The sequence below is a fragment of the Lissotriton helveticus genome, chromosome 3_1 (genome assembly GCF_964261635.1).
Source record: "Lissotriton helveticus chromosome 3_1, aLisHel1.1, whole genome shotgun sequence".
Taxonomy (NCBI): domain Eukaryota; kingdom Metazoa; phylum Chordata; class Amphibia; order Caudata; family Salamandridae; genus Lissotriton; species Lissotriton helveticus.
In genome coordinates this window covers 1,490,857,149-1,490,870,602 of record NC_136061.1, presented here as the reverse complement: position 1 = coordinate 1,490,870,602, position 13,454 = coordinate 1,490,857,149, and the positions used below count along the sequence as shown (strand labels likewise).

At 45.1% G+C, this 13,454-nt stretch overlaps 1 protein-coding gene across 3 annotated transcripts in view; it reads right to left on the bottom strand.

The window, feature by feature from the left end:
* Positions 1–13,454, bottom strand: part of SLC37A2 (solute carrier family 37 member 2) — a 928,549-nt gene that overhangs the window by 324,909 nt on the left and 590,186 nt on the right. For all 3 annotated transcript variants that reach the window (XM_078682149.1, XM_078682150.1, XM_078682148.1), the window contains one exon: positions 10,251–10,341. In XM_078682149.1, coding sequence (XP_078538275.1) covers positions 10,251–10,341 — 91 coding nt within the window. The remainder of the gene's footprint in view (positions 1–10,250; positions 10,342–13,454) is intronic.

Genomic DNA, 13,454 nt, shown 5'->3' with positions numbered 1-13,454 from the left:
CAGCTACACCCCCCCCCCCATTCGCCCTTAAAACAGAGGATGTAATTTAGGAACAACTACAATGAACACCCAAGAATAATGGTGGGTTCTGGGTTGCCACTCATTAGGTGATGTCAATCATGTGTTTCTAAGAGACTGCATGCCATCATGAATCCAGTTAGAATAACAAAGACTTCGTGGAGGTCAATACATCCTGTTTTGGTATTGATAAGTATGTGAATCTACCAGAGTGCCTGTATACTACGCATCTGATAACTGGCAAGACCACCCTGAATGTGGGTTTCGATCTGGGTTACCTCTTGAACGTGACTCACATCACTTGTATGCATTTAATCACTGTGTGAATTTAGCCTGGTTATTTTAAGCCCTTGTATGAATTCTTTTTCACTCTACTTTCTCTTTGATCAATGAGGAGAGTGCTACTCGTCTCTCACCAAGTGAGTTCCAGGGTCAATCGTATGCCTTATGGAAGCAGTGCGCAGTCCTCGCTTGCGACTATTTCTGCTTTTGGAACCGCTAACACTCTCTCAGTCGTGTTGCTGCAGCATGCAGGACTCAGCACATCTGCCTCTACTTCCATTAGAGGATGAACCCAACATGTCAGGAGAGAGATACTTGTATTTCTTGCGTCCCCCTTTGTGTACTTGGCTGCTAAACCAGTCTCCTAGACCTCCAACACAGTATCATGTGCTGTGTCAAGGCCACTAGCATTCTGTAGGTCCATATACACCTCAGCTACTGTGTACTGAGGGTGAGCAAATTATGTGCCTCCTTGTCATCTTCATCATGTAATGCCCTGTATAGAGTAGGAATCCAAACCAATGATGCCCTCTAGTCATGTTAGTATTGACATCAAGAAAAATGGCATAGTGGGGAAGTCCTTCGATTTCAAGGGTTGAGCTTTCTGAATCTCTAGTGTTTGACCAGACACAGTGTTTGAATCGTATCCAAAACATAAGCCCCTATCAAAGTCAGTGCCAACCTGGATGAAACAAGCAAGGTCTGAGCAAAGGTGTGGTGGCATGGCCTGACACAGGCAAGGGCCGGGGAGCAGGCCCAGCACAGTCAGTCGGTGACGGGGCTCCACAGCGGTGCGGAGAGCGGGCAGGGAGGATGGGTGGGGGAAAAAGTTGTCAACAAAAGTTGCAGCATAGCATACATTTCAGTGTCAACCCTGAATCAAAACAAACATCTCTCCCGTCGCCTCTAAGGTTTTCTTAAATACATCGCCTGTAACCGATCTGCTCCTAAATTTGTACATGCTGCTATGCTTGACTTTAAAACCTCTGTTGCCAACCTGTCCGCATTGAGAGATTTATACAGGGCCATTTGAAGGTCCTATTTACTAACGTTGGCGATCCTTCTGGGTTTTCACATAAGTGTTGGTAACCTATTTTCGGTAGACGAGATTCCACAGTTGCCAGCCATGGAATACTCTTGCCTTTTTTCCTCATGAGAGACAGTCTCTAATATTATCCTTAGTGAGATTTGCCTACATATTCCTCCAAAGTGCGAGCCATAATAGTAGAGATCGGGTGTATATGTAATCCCTAATATACGGGATATTCAATTCAGTATGGGAAATAAAATTAGATGAGGAAATGGGAACCCCTAATACTCTTCTGCAAAACCTGTTTTCTTCCACTTGAATAGAATAGAATTACACTTATTAATGCTCCAAACCTTTGCCCCATATGAGCCTGTTTTACACTGTATTTTAAAAATCTACAGAAGAGGGAGAAGGGCTCCTCCCTTCCTTAGCTGTGGCAAGCGAAGCAACGAGTTAACTGCTCTTGATAATTCATAGCAGCTCTGTGTAACATGTTCAGTTCATAAACCATTACCTGCAAACATTATTCCCAGATATGAGAAAGTGTGACTGCATTTTAGAGAGGCCTCAGCCACCTTAAGTGTTTCCAGGTTTAATTTCTTCAGTCCACAGGTCATTCTGTATGATTTATTTTAAATGGGTGTGTAAATACAGGGATTTTATCAAATTTACAAATCCGTACACTAACTGTCGTAAGGCCCTTGGGGTATGTTCCATTAAAACTGCATCGGAAGACAGCAGCAAGGGTAGGAAGGAGCCTGGAACTTTGGGCACATCAGGAGTAGTAGTAAGTAAAATTGGGTGAAGATCATTTATGTATGGAATGAATAAAAGTGCAGCTAAAACACATCCCTGTCTTACTCCCCAAAAAATGTCAATCAACCAGGACACCAGACCTTCAGTATTTATTCTTATTCGGGCTTTCCAAACCAAGGGTTAAAAGAGTAGACCACAGCTCCGAACGGTTTATACTATTGAATGCTATGCTAAGGTCCATGAATGCCAAATATATAGGGGAGTTTTGTGCTATCGTATATTTGCCAATCAATAGGTTAAGATTGAAACATTGCGCTACCATACCAATCTTTGATCTGAAGCCTTACTGACATTGGTAAAACATAGCTTTCTCAGTTGCCCATTCTTTAATCTAATTGCAAAGGGCCTTTCCCAGAACATTTAGTGTAGTGTCAATTATTGAGGTTGGCCTGTAACAGCTTGGCTCTGAGTGATTTCCCTTTTTAAAGATTGGTACTATTATTGAGGTTGACCATGTACTTGGAACAGTAGAGTATCCTAAACCATTAAAAATTCAATAGCAGCGGGTCCAAACGCCTGGGTTTTGTTTAAAAAGACCAATCAGTACTCCATTGGGACCTTGGGCCTTTCCCCGATACTCTGATTTATTGCCTCCTCGAATTCCCACAGAGTTAATTCTATTGGGGTAATATTTGTGGGTGGCGTATATTCCGAATCGGTGGAGACTAGCACGTAGATGTTTGAGAAGTGCTATTCCCAGGCCTCACTCGTTATGTTACAGTTAATTTTTCCCTCTGCCTACTTAAATTGTTTGATTTCTTTTACTGCTGCTCAAAAATGTATGCTATTCTTATTCTTGGCAGTCATGGCCAAGGAATCCCATTGCTGGTCTAGAACTTCCTTTTTTCTGACAACGGTTACCTTCTACATATTCCTGGGGGAGGCTTTAGGAGCATGACGTAATTGGCTGTTGGTATCAGAGCATTCCTGGCTACACTTCTTTGGTTTACTGCTGTGGGCTTTTATAGGTTTCATATGCTCTTTTTAAATGAGGGAGCAGAGTTGTTCAAAGGCTGTAATAACTGGATGAGCCGTATGCTCTTCGCTAAGGTATGCCATAATCACTGGGAAATTCTTTAGTAACTTTCTGGAATAGAGTGGCAGGCATCAGATGAGGGTTCAAGGCTACTTGCGACAAGTTCCATCATAGTGTGGTCTGGGGGGCCAGGGAGAACACAACCTCAATTGGGCTGTGATCTCCAAAACCAGATGCAACCACTTTTACTGTTAGCAGCAGATTTGGGGATACAAAAAGATAGTTAATTGTAGACATGAAGCCTCGGCCCTTGAAGGTAGGTAGTCCTTCTGAGCAGTTACCTATCAAATCCATAACGTTGTTAAATCACAAGTGGCCAAAAATTATGCCAGCTCAAGTTCCTTAATGCCGGATCTGTTCTGTACACAAGGAGTACTGATACAGACAGTAGTATTCGGGGAATAGGAATGGGTGCATGCTGAACTCAAACTAGCATTAAAATCACAGCCGGAACAAAAAACAGTCAATTGGCTGCTATCTACTACTGCACTCTGTAGGAACAAAATGTATTCAAACAAAATTGGAAAATTAGTATTTGGTACATTTGTAAAATCATTATTATAAAAGTTGAATACATTTATAGTGGGGCCTCTCTGGCACCTCACTGCCTGGGTGTGGTTATTGAACGGCTCTAAGGCCTTCACACAGCCTCCTGTTTTGATATTCACCCCGATAGCTAGCCCTCCTACTGCACGGCCTGATTTCGAGGTGATTGCTAAATTATAATAGCAAGCAAAACCATCAACAAATATATTGTGGGTAGTCCAGGTCTCTTGAAACATTAAAACATCAAACTGGCTAATAAAGGTAAGTCATTCCGAGCTCAGTAGTTTAGAGTGGAGTACCGCAACATTCCAACTCAGGATTTGTAATGTTTAGTTATCATTGCATGTGCTCTTGGTTGGTGCAACTACAGGGAATGACTCAGTTGAAATAAAATGTGGGCCCACCCTCATCTATTGGGTTAGATCTCAGTCAGTCTAGTCTATCAAGGCCTTCTAAAATAGAGAACATTTTACTGTGTGGAATAAAGGCTTCCTCATACTACTGGTCTGCAGAAGTAACCCAGAGGGAGGTGACAGATTTTGGAATTAGGACCACCACAATCCTCCTGCAGTTTTAACATATTACGCACGCTCTGGGGTCTGTCAAAATTAATAACAATACAGTCACCCTCAATATCTTTGTTCTGGTGATCAAGCCACCCAACCCTCAGTACCATAAAAATGTCCTTAAATCTTGCTGAATTAAAATGTTTAGTTAACAGTCCCTACATTTGTTCCTCAGTTCCCCCATGTTTCACTTTGGGATTCCCTCAGTGGGGGCATACCGCCTTGGACCACTATATATGGCCATACTGTAGGTGACAAGTCTAGTTGATCCATGCAGGGAAAGTGCCCTACAACATGCGGGCGGTTTTGGGTACGATAGCAGGTGGTAGACGATTCCGACCTTGTCCCTCAATCAATGGGGAATTCTGGTTCCATTTGTGTAGTGCTTTTTTAGTTGCGGTAACTATATCCCCTACGATGATTTGTTTAGAAGGCTGGATTAATCTGCGGAACTGCTCGGTTGGGGCTACATTAGTTAATCCATCCCATGAGGGTAAATTTAGTCTTGGGTGTAGAGGACCTATGTTTCGCGGAGTAGACATGGGGTGCACTGCCACTATCTTCAACCTCATTGCACGCAGTACGCAGGTCTAAACTGTGTCCAGGCTGTTCTCGATGTTGACCAGCCATTCCAACAATGGCTTAAGTTCATCATCTAGTATGGTATTAAGTTCAGAACGTTACTGTTCAAAGAACAGGGGAGCTGAGAGCAGGCCAGCAGTTCCCTCAGTGTCCGGGATCAGTGTATGGGTGAGTGTTGTGCATTAGGGGCTAATGCGGACTGTAATGAGTGTATCCAGGTAAGAAGGCGGCTATTGGTTCTGTCGACTCGGCTAGGCTGCTTCCTTTCTGTAAGCATCTTTTCACCAGTTGTTCTATCCCTCTTTACAGCTGGAGCAGCAGAAGGGCAGTGGTCCATCACCAATGTTGTAGGCTTAAGAGGAACCGAATTATGAGCTTGTTCTATGCTTTCACTTAATTCAAGTGTCCTCTGTTGTGAGGAGGTAATTTCCTTAGATTTGGTTGTACAAGACAACTTTCCACCTTTGGCTTGGGCATTGGCAACCTCTCAGGCCCCGGTGATAATCTACGCTCTACTAGGTTAATCTCATTGGCAAAAGTCATTGAGAAGGCCACCAACAGACAACTGACCCACTTCCTGAAAGAGAACAACGTCCTGGGCCACCAAGATCATTTTGAGAGACTATTGTTTGAGCTTGCGTACTACTAGGGAAATCAGTGGGAGTGGCGGAAAAGCGTACACAAATCGGCCTGACCAGTTCATCCATATCACATTGCCTTTGGATAACGGGTGTGGAAACCTGGCGGAGAAGGTTAGGCATTTTGCATTTGCTTGTGTGGCGAACAGATCTATGTCTGGTTGACCCCACCTTTGGAAAAATGGTTGAAGAACTTGGGGATGAAGTTCCAATTCATGTATCTGCGGTGTCTGTTGACTTAGCAGATCCGCAATCTGATTCTGAACGCCTGGAAGATGTTCTGCTAGAAGGTATATGTTTTGTGGAATGACCCATCTCCAGATGTTTTGTGCGTGCTGGGACAGCTGCAAAGAATGTGTGCCTTCTTGTTTTTAAATGTAATATATGGCTGTCAATTTGTTCGTCCGAACTACGACAGTCTTGTACTGTAGGTGCACTTGGAATTACTTTAATGCTTGAAATATTGCTAGTAATTCTAGGTGATTGATGTGGAGCACTTTCTGTTGAGTAGTCCATTTGCCTTGAATTGTGTGGTTGGAGAGATGGGCTCCCCAGCCGGTGAGTGATGAGTCTGCTGTTAGCACTATTTGTGGAACCGGCTCTAGGAACGGCCACCCTTTGGACAGGTTTTGTGTGTTCCACCACAGCAGAGAGCAATATGTGCGACCGTCCACCAACACAAGCTCAAAGACAACAATAAGTTGTCCTTGAGCTTGGTTCCACTGACGTGCTAGGCATTCCTGTAAGGGGCACATCTGTAGTCTAGCATGAGGTACGATAAAGATGCAAGAGGCCATCATTCCTATGAGCTGCATGAATACCCTTGCTGGGAGGGAATGCTGTGGTCGAAATCTGCTGATTAGTGTTTGCATACTGGCTATCCTGGCTGGATTGGGATATGCCAGAGCTCTGGAGGGGTCTACTGTGGCCCCTAGATACAGATGTATGTGGGAGGGCTGAAGGTTTGACTTGGGGTAGTTTAATGTGAATCCCAAGTTGTGTAGCAGCTGGATGGTTTGATGAGTGTGATGAACACACTGGGAGAGTGACTTGGCTTTTATTAGCCAGTCGTCGAGATATGGAAAGACATGGATTTGTTGTCTTCTTAAGGGTGCTGCCACCACCGCAAGGCACTTTGTGAACACTCTAGGTACGGTGGTCACCCCGAATGGAAGAACTTTGAACTGATAGTGTTGTCCGTCCACTATGAACCTTCGATACTTCCTGTGAGCAGGACGTATGGGTATGTGGAAGAAGGCATCCTTGAGATTTAGTGTGGCAAGGAAGTCGCCTTGTTGCAGGAGTGGGAGGCCCTGTTGGAGAGTGATCATATGAACATGATCTGACTGTATATAGAGATTGAGGTCTGAGGTCGAGTATTGGCCTTAGAGTGCCGTCCTTTTTGGGTATTAGGAAATACAACAAATAAACCCCTGTTCCTTGATGCTGTAAGGGAACTGGTTCTATTGCATGATTTCGAAGCAATGAGAGAACCTCTTGTTTTAAGAGCGTGAGGTGTTCTGTGGACATTGTTCGCTGTTTGGGTGGTATGGTGGGCGGGGTTGTTGTAAGTTCCAGGCAGTAACCATACTGGATAATTTGCCCTACCCACTTGTCTGTTGTGAAGAGATTCCAGACAGGTAGGAACTGCGAGAGTCTTCCTCCGACCGGAGAGGAATGGTGGGAAGTCACTGTTTATTAGTGGGGGAGGCGCAAGTGTTGTCGTTGCCTGGGTCTCTCCCTTTCTTGTTATGTTCCCTATATCCTCCTCTGTTGGGGGATGTTTGTGTGATGTTTTTGTAGGAAGAGGAGGCGGTGTCTGTTGCAATGTTTTTAGATGCTCCTCCATAGAAGGAGCGACTAAAGGACCCATGTGTGGATGGATACTGTAATGCTCCCATGGATTTAGCAGTCTCTGTGTCCTTTTTCATCTTCTCCAGAGTTGTGTCCACAGCTGGTTCAAAAAGTTGTTCCTGATTGAACATCTGGTTGCGGATAGTTGTTTTACCTCCTGTTTAAAGCCTGAAATGCGTAACCAGGCATATCGTCTGAGTAGCACACTAGTGTTAATGGACCTAGAGGCTGTGTCTGCTGCATCAAGGGCACACTTGATTGATGCGTTGGTTATTAATTTGCCCCTTGAATTAAATCATTTGCCTGTGTTTTGTATTGATCAGATAAATGTTGTAATAGGGTTTCTAGTCGGTCGCAATGAGCCCTATCATACCTAGCAAGTAATGCTCGGGTGTTGGCTTTGCGCCAGTGATTAGCTGATTGGGCAGCAACTCTTGCCAGAGGCATCTAACAACTTCTATTCCTAATCCGGAGGTGGTGCGTCACCGAGGTTTGAGAGTTGGCACGCTTCATAGCCTTAGTTACCACTAGTGAGTCTAAGGGTAGCTGCCCTTTGATGTAGTTGGTATCATCTGGGGCAGGTTTATATTTTTTGTCAATCCTGAGATTGAGAATTCTAGCCCTCACCGGGTCTTTGAATATGTCGGGGGCATGTTTAATGACCCCTTTTAGCATAGGCAGGGTTTGGACAGTTTTTTGTGACTGTTCGAAGGTGTCTAGAAGGAAGTCCTCGTCTGCAGGGTCTGAATGCATGTGAACACCATGGTAGACAGCAGCTCTATTTACAAGCTGACCTAAACCAATATTGTCATCTGGGGGAGATGGTTTTGTTGGATATGGTGGGGATCAGGGAGGTCTGGGAAATCTATTGGGTCATCATAATCGCCCCAATCATCCTGTGGTGTGTCCGTGTCATCATCAAGGTGAGTGAAAGGGTCATTGTTACCTCCCCACCCCCTAAATTATTATCATCATCATCATCATCCTGTTGTGGTGGTGGTGAATGAGGTGGGAGGTTTGGAGACTGTGGAGGAGAGACAGGCTTAGGAGGAAGAACAGGCTGAGGAGGAATAACAGGAGAAGAGGGTCTTATAGGTGAAGTGGCACAGTGTTTTTTCTTTACAGGCACTGCAGGAGTGTCTGTTGTGTCCAGCTTCCTCTTGTTGTGTGGAATAGTAGCCACATGTCTTGTTTTGGGGTCTATATAGAGTTTTTTCTGCTTGGGATCGACAGGATCCCGTCGAAAAAGTTCATCTCCTTCAGTGACCACTTTCGGTACCGACTTTTTCGGATCCGAGCGGGGTTTGGATTTCTGCCCCGAGGCCTTAGGACGTGGTTTGGGGTCCTTTAGCTGGACTATGGAGCCGAAATCTTTTTCAGTTCCGAAAATGTTGGTTTCGGATCCAAGTGTTTCAGCGTGGAGGTGGTCAGTACCAACTTCTTTTTGGGAGGGGGCTGCTCTCCCGTCTACGGTGCCGAAGGCACCTGCAGGACACTGATATGCGGTTTGCTCGGTTCCGAGCTACCGGAAGGTTTGTCCTTTATCTTTTGACCGGGCCCCAGGGTGGAGCCTCTGAAGGTTGTTTTCGGTCGCCAATGGGCCAGCAGGTAAAGTCTAGACCAGGGCCATCTTTTTTATGGGTGGTGATGGGGTAGGGGCAGTTGTACTCACTCGTTGACCAGGAGTGATGTGGTCGTCTGAGCCTGAGTCGTCTGCTTTGGATTTCCAGGTCCTCAGATACCTCCTCCGGGACATCGGGGCCTTCGTCGAAGATGTCTACCTGTGCCGGAGTGCACCATGATGTGTCGTCTGGCCCGACGATCACGGATGGTTTTCTTGGATCGAAAAAGGGCGCAGGCCTAGCAATTGTTCTCATTGTGCTCGGGCGAGAGACACAGGTTACAGACCTTGGGATGGTCACTGTGTGGGAATTTCGCTCCACGCTGGGGGCATTTTTTGAATGGAGTCCTTTCCATGAGCTCCAGGCCCGAATGGCATCGATAGGCCCAGCGGCCCGCGTCGACGCCCGGAATCGAGTAGTTGAGATGTGCGTCGAAGATTACGCAATTGAAAATAATACCGTTGAGTTGTAGATCATTTTTGGCGTCGAAAAGGTTTGGAAATACGACACCGGAACGCAAAAGTTACATCCGAATCCGATGGTGAAAAAAAACAATCTAAGGATGGAGTCGATGCCCATGTGCACTATCGTCCAAGGGAGGGGTCGCCTATCTTGTGACTACAAAAGACTCTTCCAAGAGAACAACAAAGTGCAAGCATCCAAGCCCAACACCAGATGGCAATCTATGCATAGTGTACAATCTACAGCTCATATGCCTCAAACAGAGATTTATTATCCTTCTCACTGGCCTTTATACTGGGAAGCACCATGGTCACACTTCCTACAAGGATGATTTGAGACCCAGCTTTATGGCCAAGTGATCATGTTTGTCATGCTTTGCATGCTGTTGCTTTTGTAATCGAGGGAGACAGCACAACTGAGTGCAGCACCCAGCTCCAGGACTATTCGGCCCTTCAATGTCCAATGCTGTCACTACCAGCCACCTCCTTGGTAAGCCTAAAAAAATAGTCCATTGCATAGTGCCAGAACAGAGTTCTCACAGACTCAAAGACACAGTTTCATATATTAGCTTTTCAATTGACGATTTAGTGAACTCTATGTTAAACTCCAGATTGAAAACACTGACTGAGATCTAAATAAATGGAATGCACTATCTAAGATAGCTGTGCAACCTAAATATTTCTTCTCAGAAGAGCTTAATTACGGTGCACCGGTGATTCATCACATCAGGTATTAAAACTCTACTTCAACAGAATTTACCTCCAACAAAGACAGAACCCTTCATTCAAGTGAACTTACCAACATTTGCAATATAAAGTGGTAGCCAGTAGAGGAAGGTATAACTGACCAGTTTGGCAAACAGCAAACACAAAGCAAATTCCACCACTCCCTAAAAATGAGAAACACAGAGTGTGAAATCAATTATGTCATATGGTACGCTGCATTTCTTTTTTTCTTTTTATATTTCTTTTATTGATTTTAACAGTCAATGAACATCACAATTCAGCAAAAGGTCCAGTGCCACCTCCCCAGAGAAAGAGAAAAGCATGCTACAATAATGTGTTTTGTCAAAGGTACAGATATGTCATACAGACATTGTAGGGAACATAGCAGATCCATTTTGAGCCATGTAACACCTTCTTAGTACCATGTTCACTCATGTTCCATAACCGGATCCTCCATTTCCTGTTTTAAGGGGACTTCCACCAAATCCCACTCTATTCTACCCCCTTGACCTACCCCATTTTACACCAATCAATGTCGCACCCCACATTCAGCTCGCACACATCTCTCAAATTCCCACAGCCTTTGTTTCTGGGTGGAAAGCTGATTGGTCATCCACCTCAATGCTATGCATTTTTGGTTATGGGCACTCCCAGCTTCAGCACCTTTTCCATATTTTTAATATGATTAGCCTGAGTCACCAGGCCCAATAAGCATAAATGGATTGGGGGGATAGAGCTAGTTCAGTCAGTTACTCCAGCCCCTCAACAACTTCACCTCAAAAACTTTCAACACCAGGGCATGCCCAGCACATATGTAAGTATGTTCCTATAGATGCTCTGCACTTGGGGCAGTGCTATCTTAAGTCTAGCCTGTGCAACCATTGTAGTGTAACAGAGTCCCTGTGGACACACGTGTAATGTATCAGTTTCAAGCTTCCATTGCATGTTACTTTTCTACAATTACCTAATATGGATGCCCAGTCCCTCTCACTAATCTCCACATGTAAATCATTTTCCCATTGTAATTTTAGGGTTGTGATGTGGGTATCTGTAGGTGGCAACAAAAAGGGGTATATCTGTGTTATAAATTTAGCTCTCCCTCCAATATCTTGCAGCGTCTTTTTAAGATGTGCGTTTCTGGCTCTTGTGGAAACCCCACCCAAGCTTTACAGAAAGCCGCTTCTAGGCCTGTATACACTAGAAAGCATCCACCTGCAATACCCCATCTAGTGCAAAAGTCTGCATACAACATCATCTGGCCATCCTTGTATAGGTAACCCAGAGTAAAAGGGCACCTCCTTCACCTCTGCGCCTGAAGAATAGGTGCAGTTAAGGGCTAAGCCCAGTATACCAGGGGACCAACTGTTGCATATATATGTACTCCTCCCCTTCTCTCCTCAACATCTGCCCCCATAATTTTAACAAAGTTTTAACTTGCATCAGCAGAGCTGCCCTTTCCTTACAGGAAACTAAGTGTAGCGCCAGAAGATCTCGAGGTCGGACCAAACGCATCAGTACTACAGCTACTGGGTCAGTGCCCCCCTCCTTAAACCATGGCAGGGTATATTGGAGATGAGCTGCCCAATAACAAGTCCTGAAGTTTAATGCTTGCAGCTCTCCACAATCCCTTGGGATGGCTCGGTACTTCAAGATGATTTGTGTCCTTCCATGCTCCCAATAAAGTAATTTGAGTAGCTCATCCATCCGGCAGAAGCAGGGCTACCGAATGTACATTGAAATGTTTTGTGACATATATAGTACTTATGGTGGCATAATCATCATAATGACAGCTATGCGCCCCATAAGGGACATTGGGGATCATAACCATTTACGTACACTCCACTCTAGGCCCTCCAACAAGGCTCCCACATTAGAGTCATAGATCTCAGTCATATCAGAGCTCAGATACACTCCCACATACTTAACCAGTGTCGCCTGAACCTTAATATTAAGTAGGTTTGCGTCTGCAACCAAATTCACCTGTATGGGGTAGAGTACAGATTTGTCAGCATTCAGTCAGAACCAAGAATGTACCCCCACCTCAGCTAGTCTACCATATAACGCTCGCCATGAAATTAACGGGTTCCTCTGGGTCAATAGAATGTCGTCAGCATATAAGGAGAAGACTTCCCATTTGCCCACCAATAGAATGCCAGCGTCCTGATGTCTGGCACATATAATTTGAGCCAGCAGTTTGATGACTAAAGCAAATATCAGTGGTGAGATGGGTCCCCCTCCCCACCGAGCAGCCGTCTGATACTCTGTGTGCCACTTACACTCTCGCTCTGCTGGTGGTGTTAAGGAGCTTCACCCACCTCAAGTAGTCCAGACCCAGATTGTAGCGTTGAACCGTACAGAACATAAACCTCCAGTCAACCATATCGAAGGCCTTATGGACATCCAAGCTGGCAGTAGAGCAGGGTTCCTCCGCTTTAGTGGCATGTTCCATAAAATAAAACTCCTTCCATATATTAGTGGTGGTGGTACAGCCCCCCACACATCCCACCTGATTCGTTTGTATAATCCTCCTCACGCTTTCACCAGTCTTTGAGACAGTATTTTCTCCAGGATCATAGCATCTACCTTGATCATTGAGAGGGGGCCGTAGGATTCTCAATTGTTGGCATCTCTACGTGGTTTAGGTAGGACTACAATATTGGCCTACCTAATGCCACAATATCTCCGACAAAAATGCTTTCATGTACATGGCTAGTAAAGGTGCCCACAATAGATCGCCATGAGTCTGATAAAACTCAACACAGAGCCCATCACTACCAGACGATTTCCTGAATTCATGTGCTTAATGGCCCTCCCTATATCTGCTTCTTCCAGAGGTGTATTCAGTAAATCCCTGGTATCCTCGCCCACCCTGGGTAGCAATGCCTCATCCAATAAGGCAGTCATACCCGCCTCATCATGGTGGCCCTGTTGCACATAACACGCCGCACAGAATTCCACAAACCAGTTCAGAATACATTCCCGGGACGCCACGTTCGCTCTGTGCCCGTCCTTAAGAGATACTTCAGCGTTCTCTCCACTCTCCAAGTTAACTAACAACGTTAGTAATCGGGCAGACTGATCTCCCTGTTCGTGTTGTGTTTCTGAGTATTTTTTATAATCATGCTTTCCCAGAACGGGGTGAGCTTCATCCAACTCCTCTTGTAAACAGTGTTATGTTCCCAGATGTTCCCAGTGTTATGTTCCCAGATGTTCCCAGTGTTATGTTCCCAGCCTGTCTGAAAATGTCCGCCATCTGTTGTTCCAGTCTCATGACTGT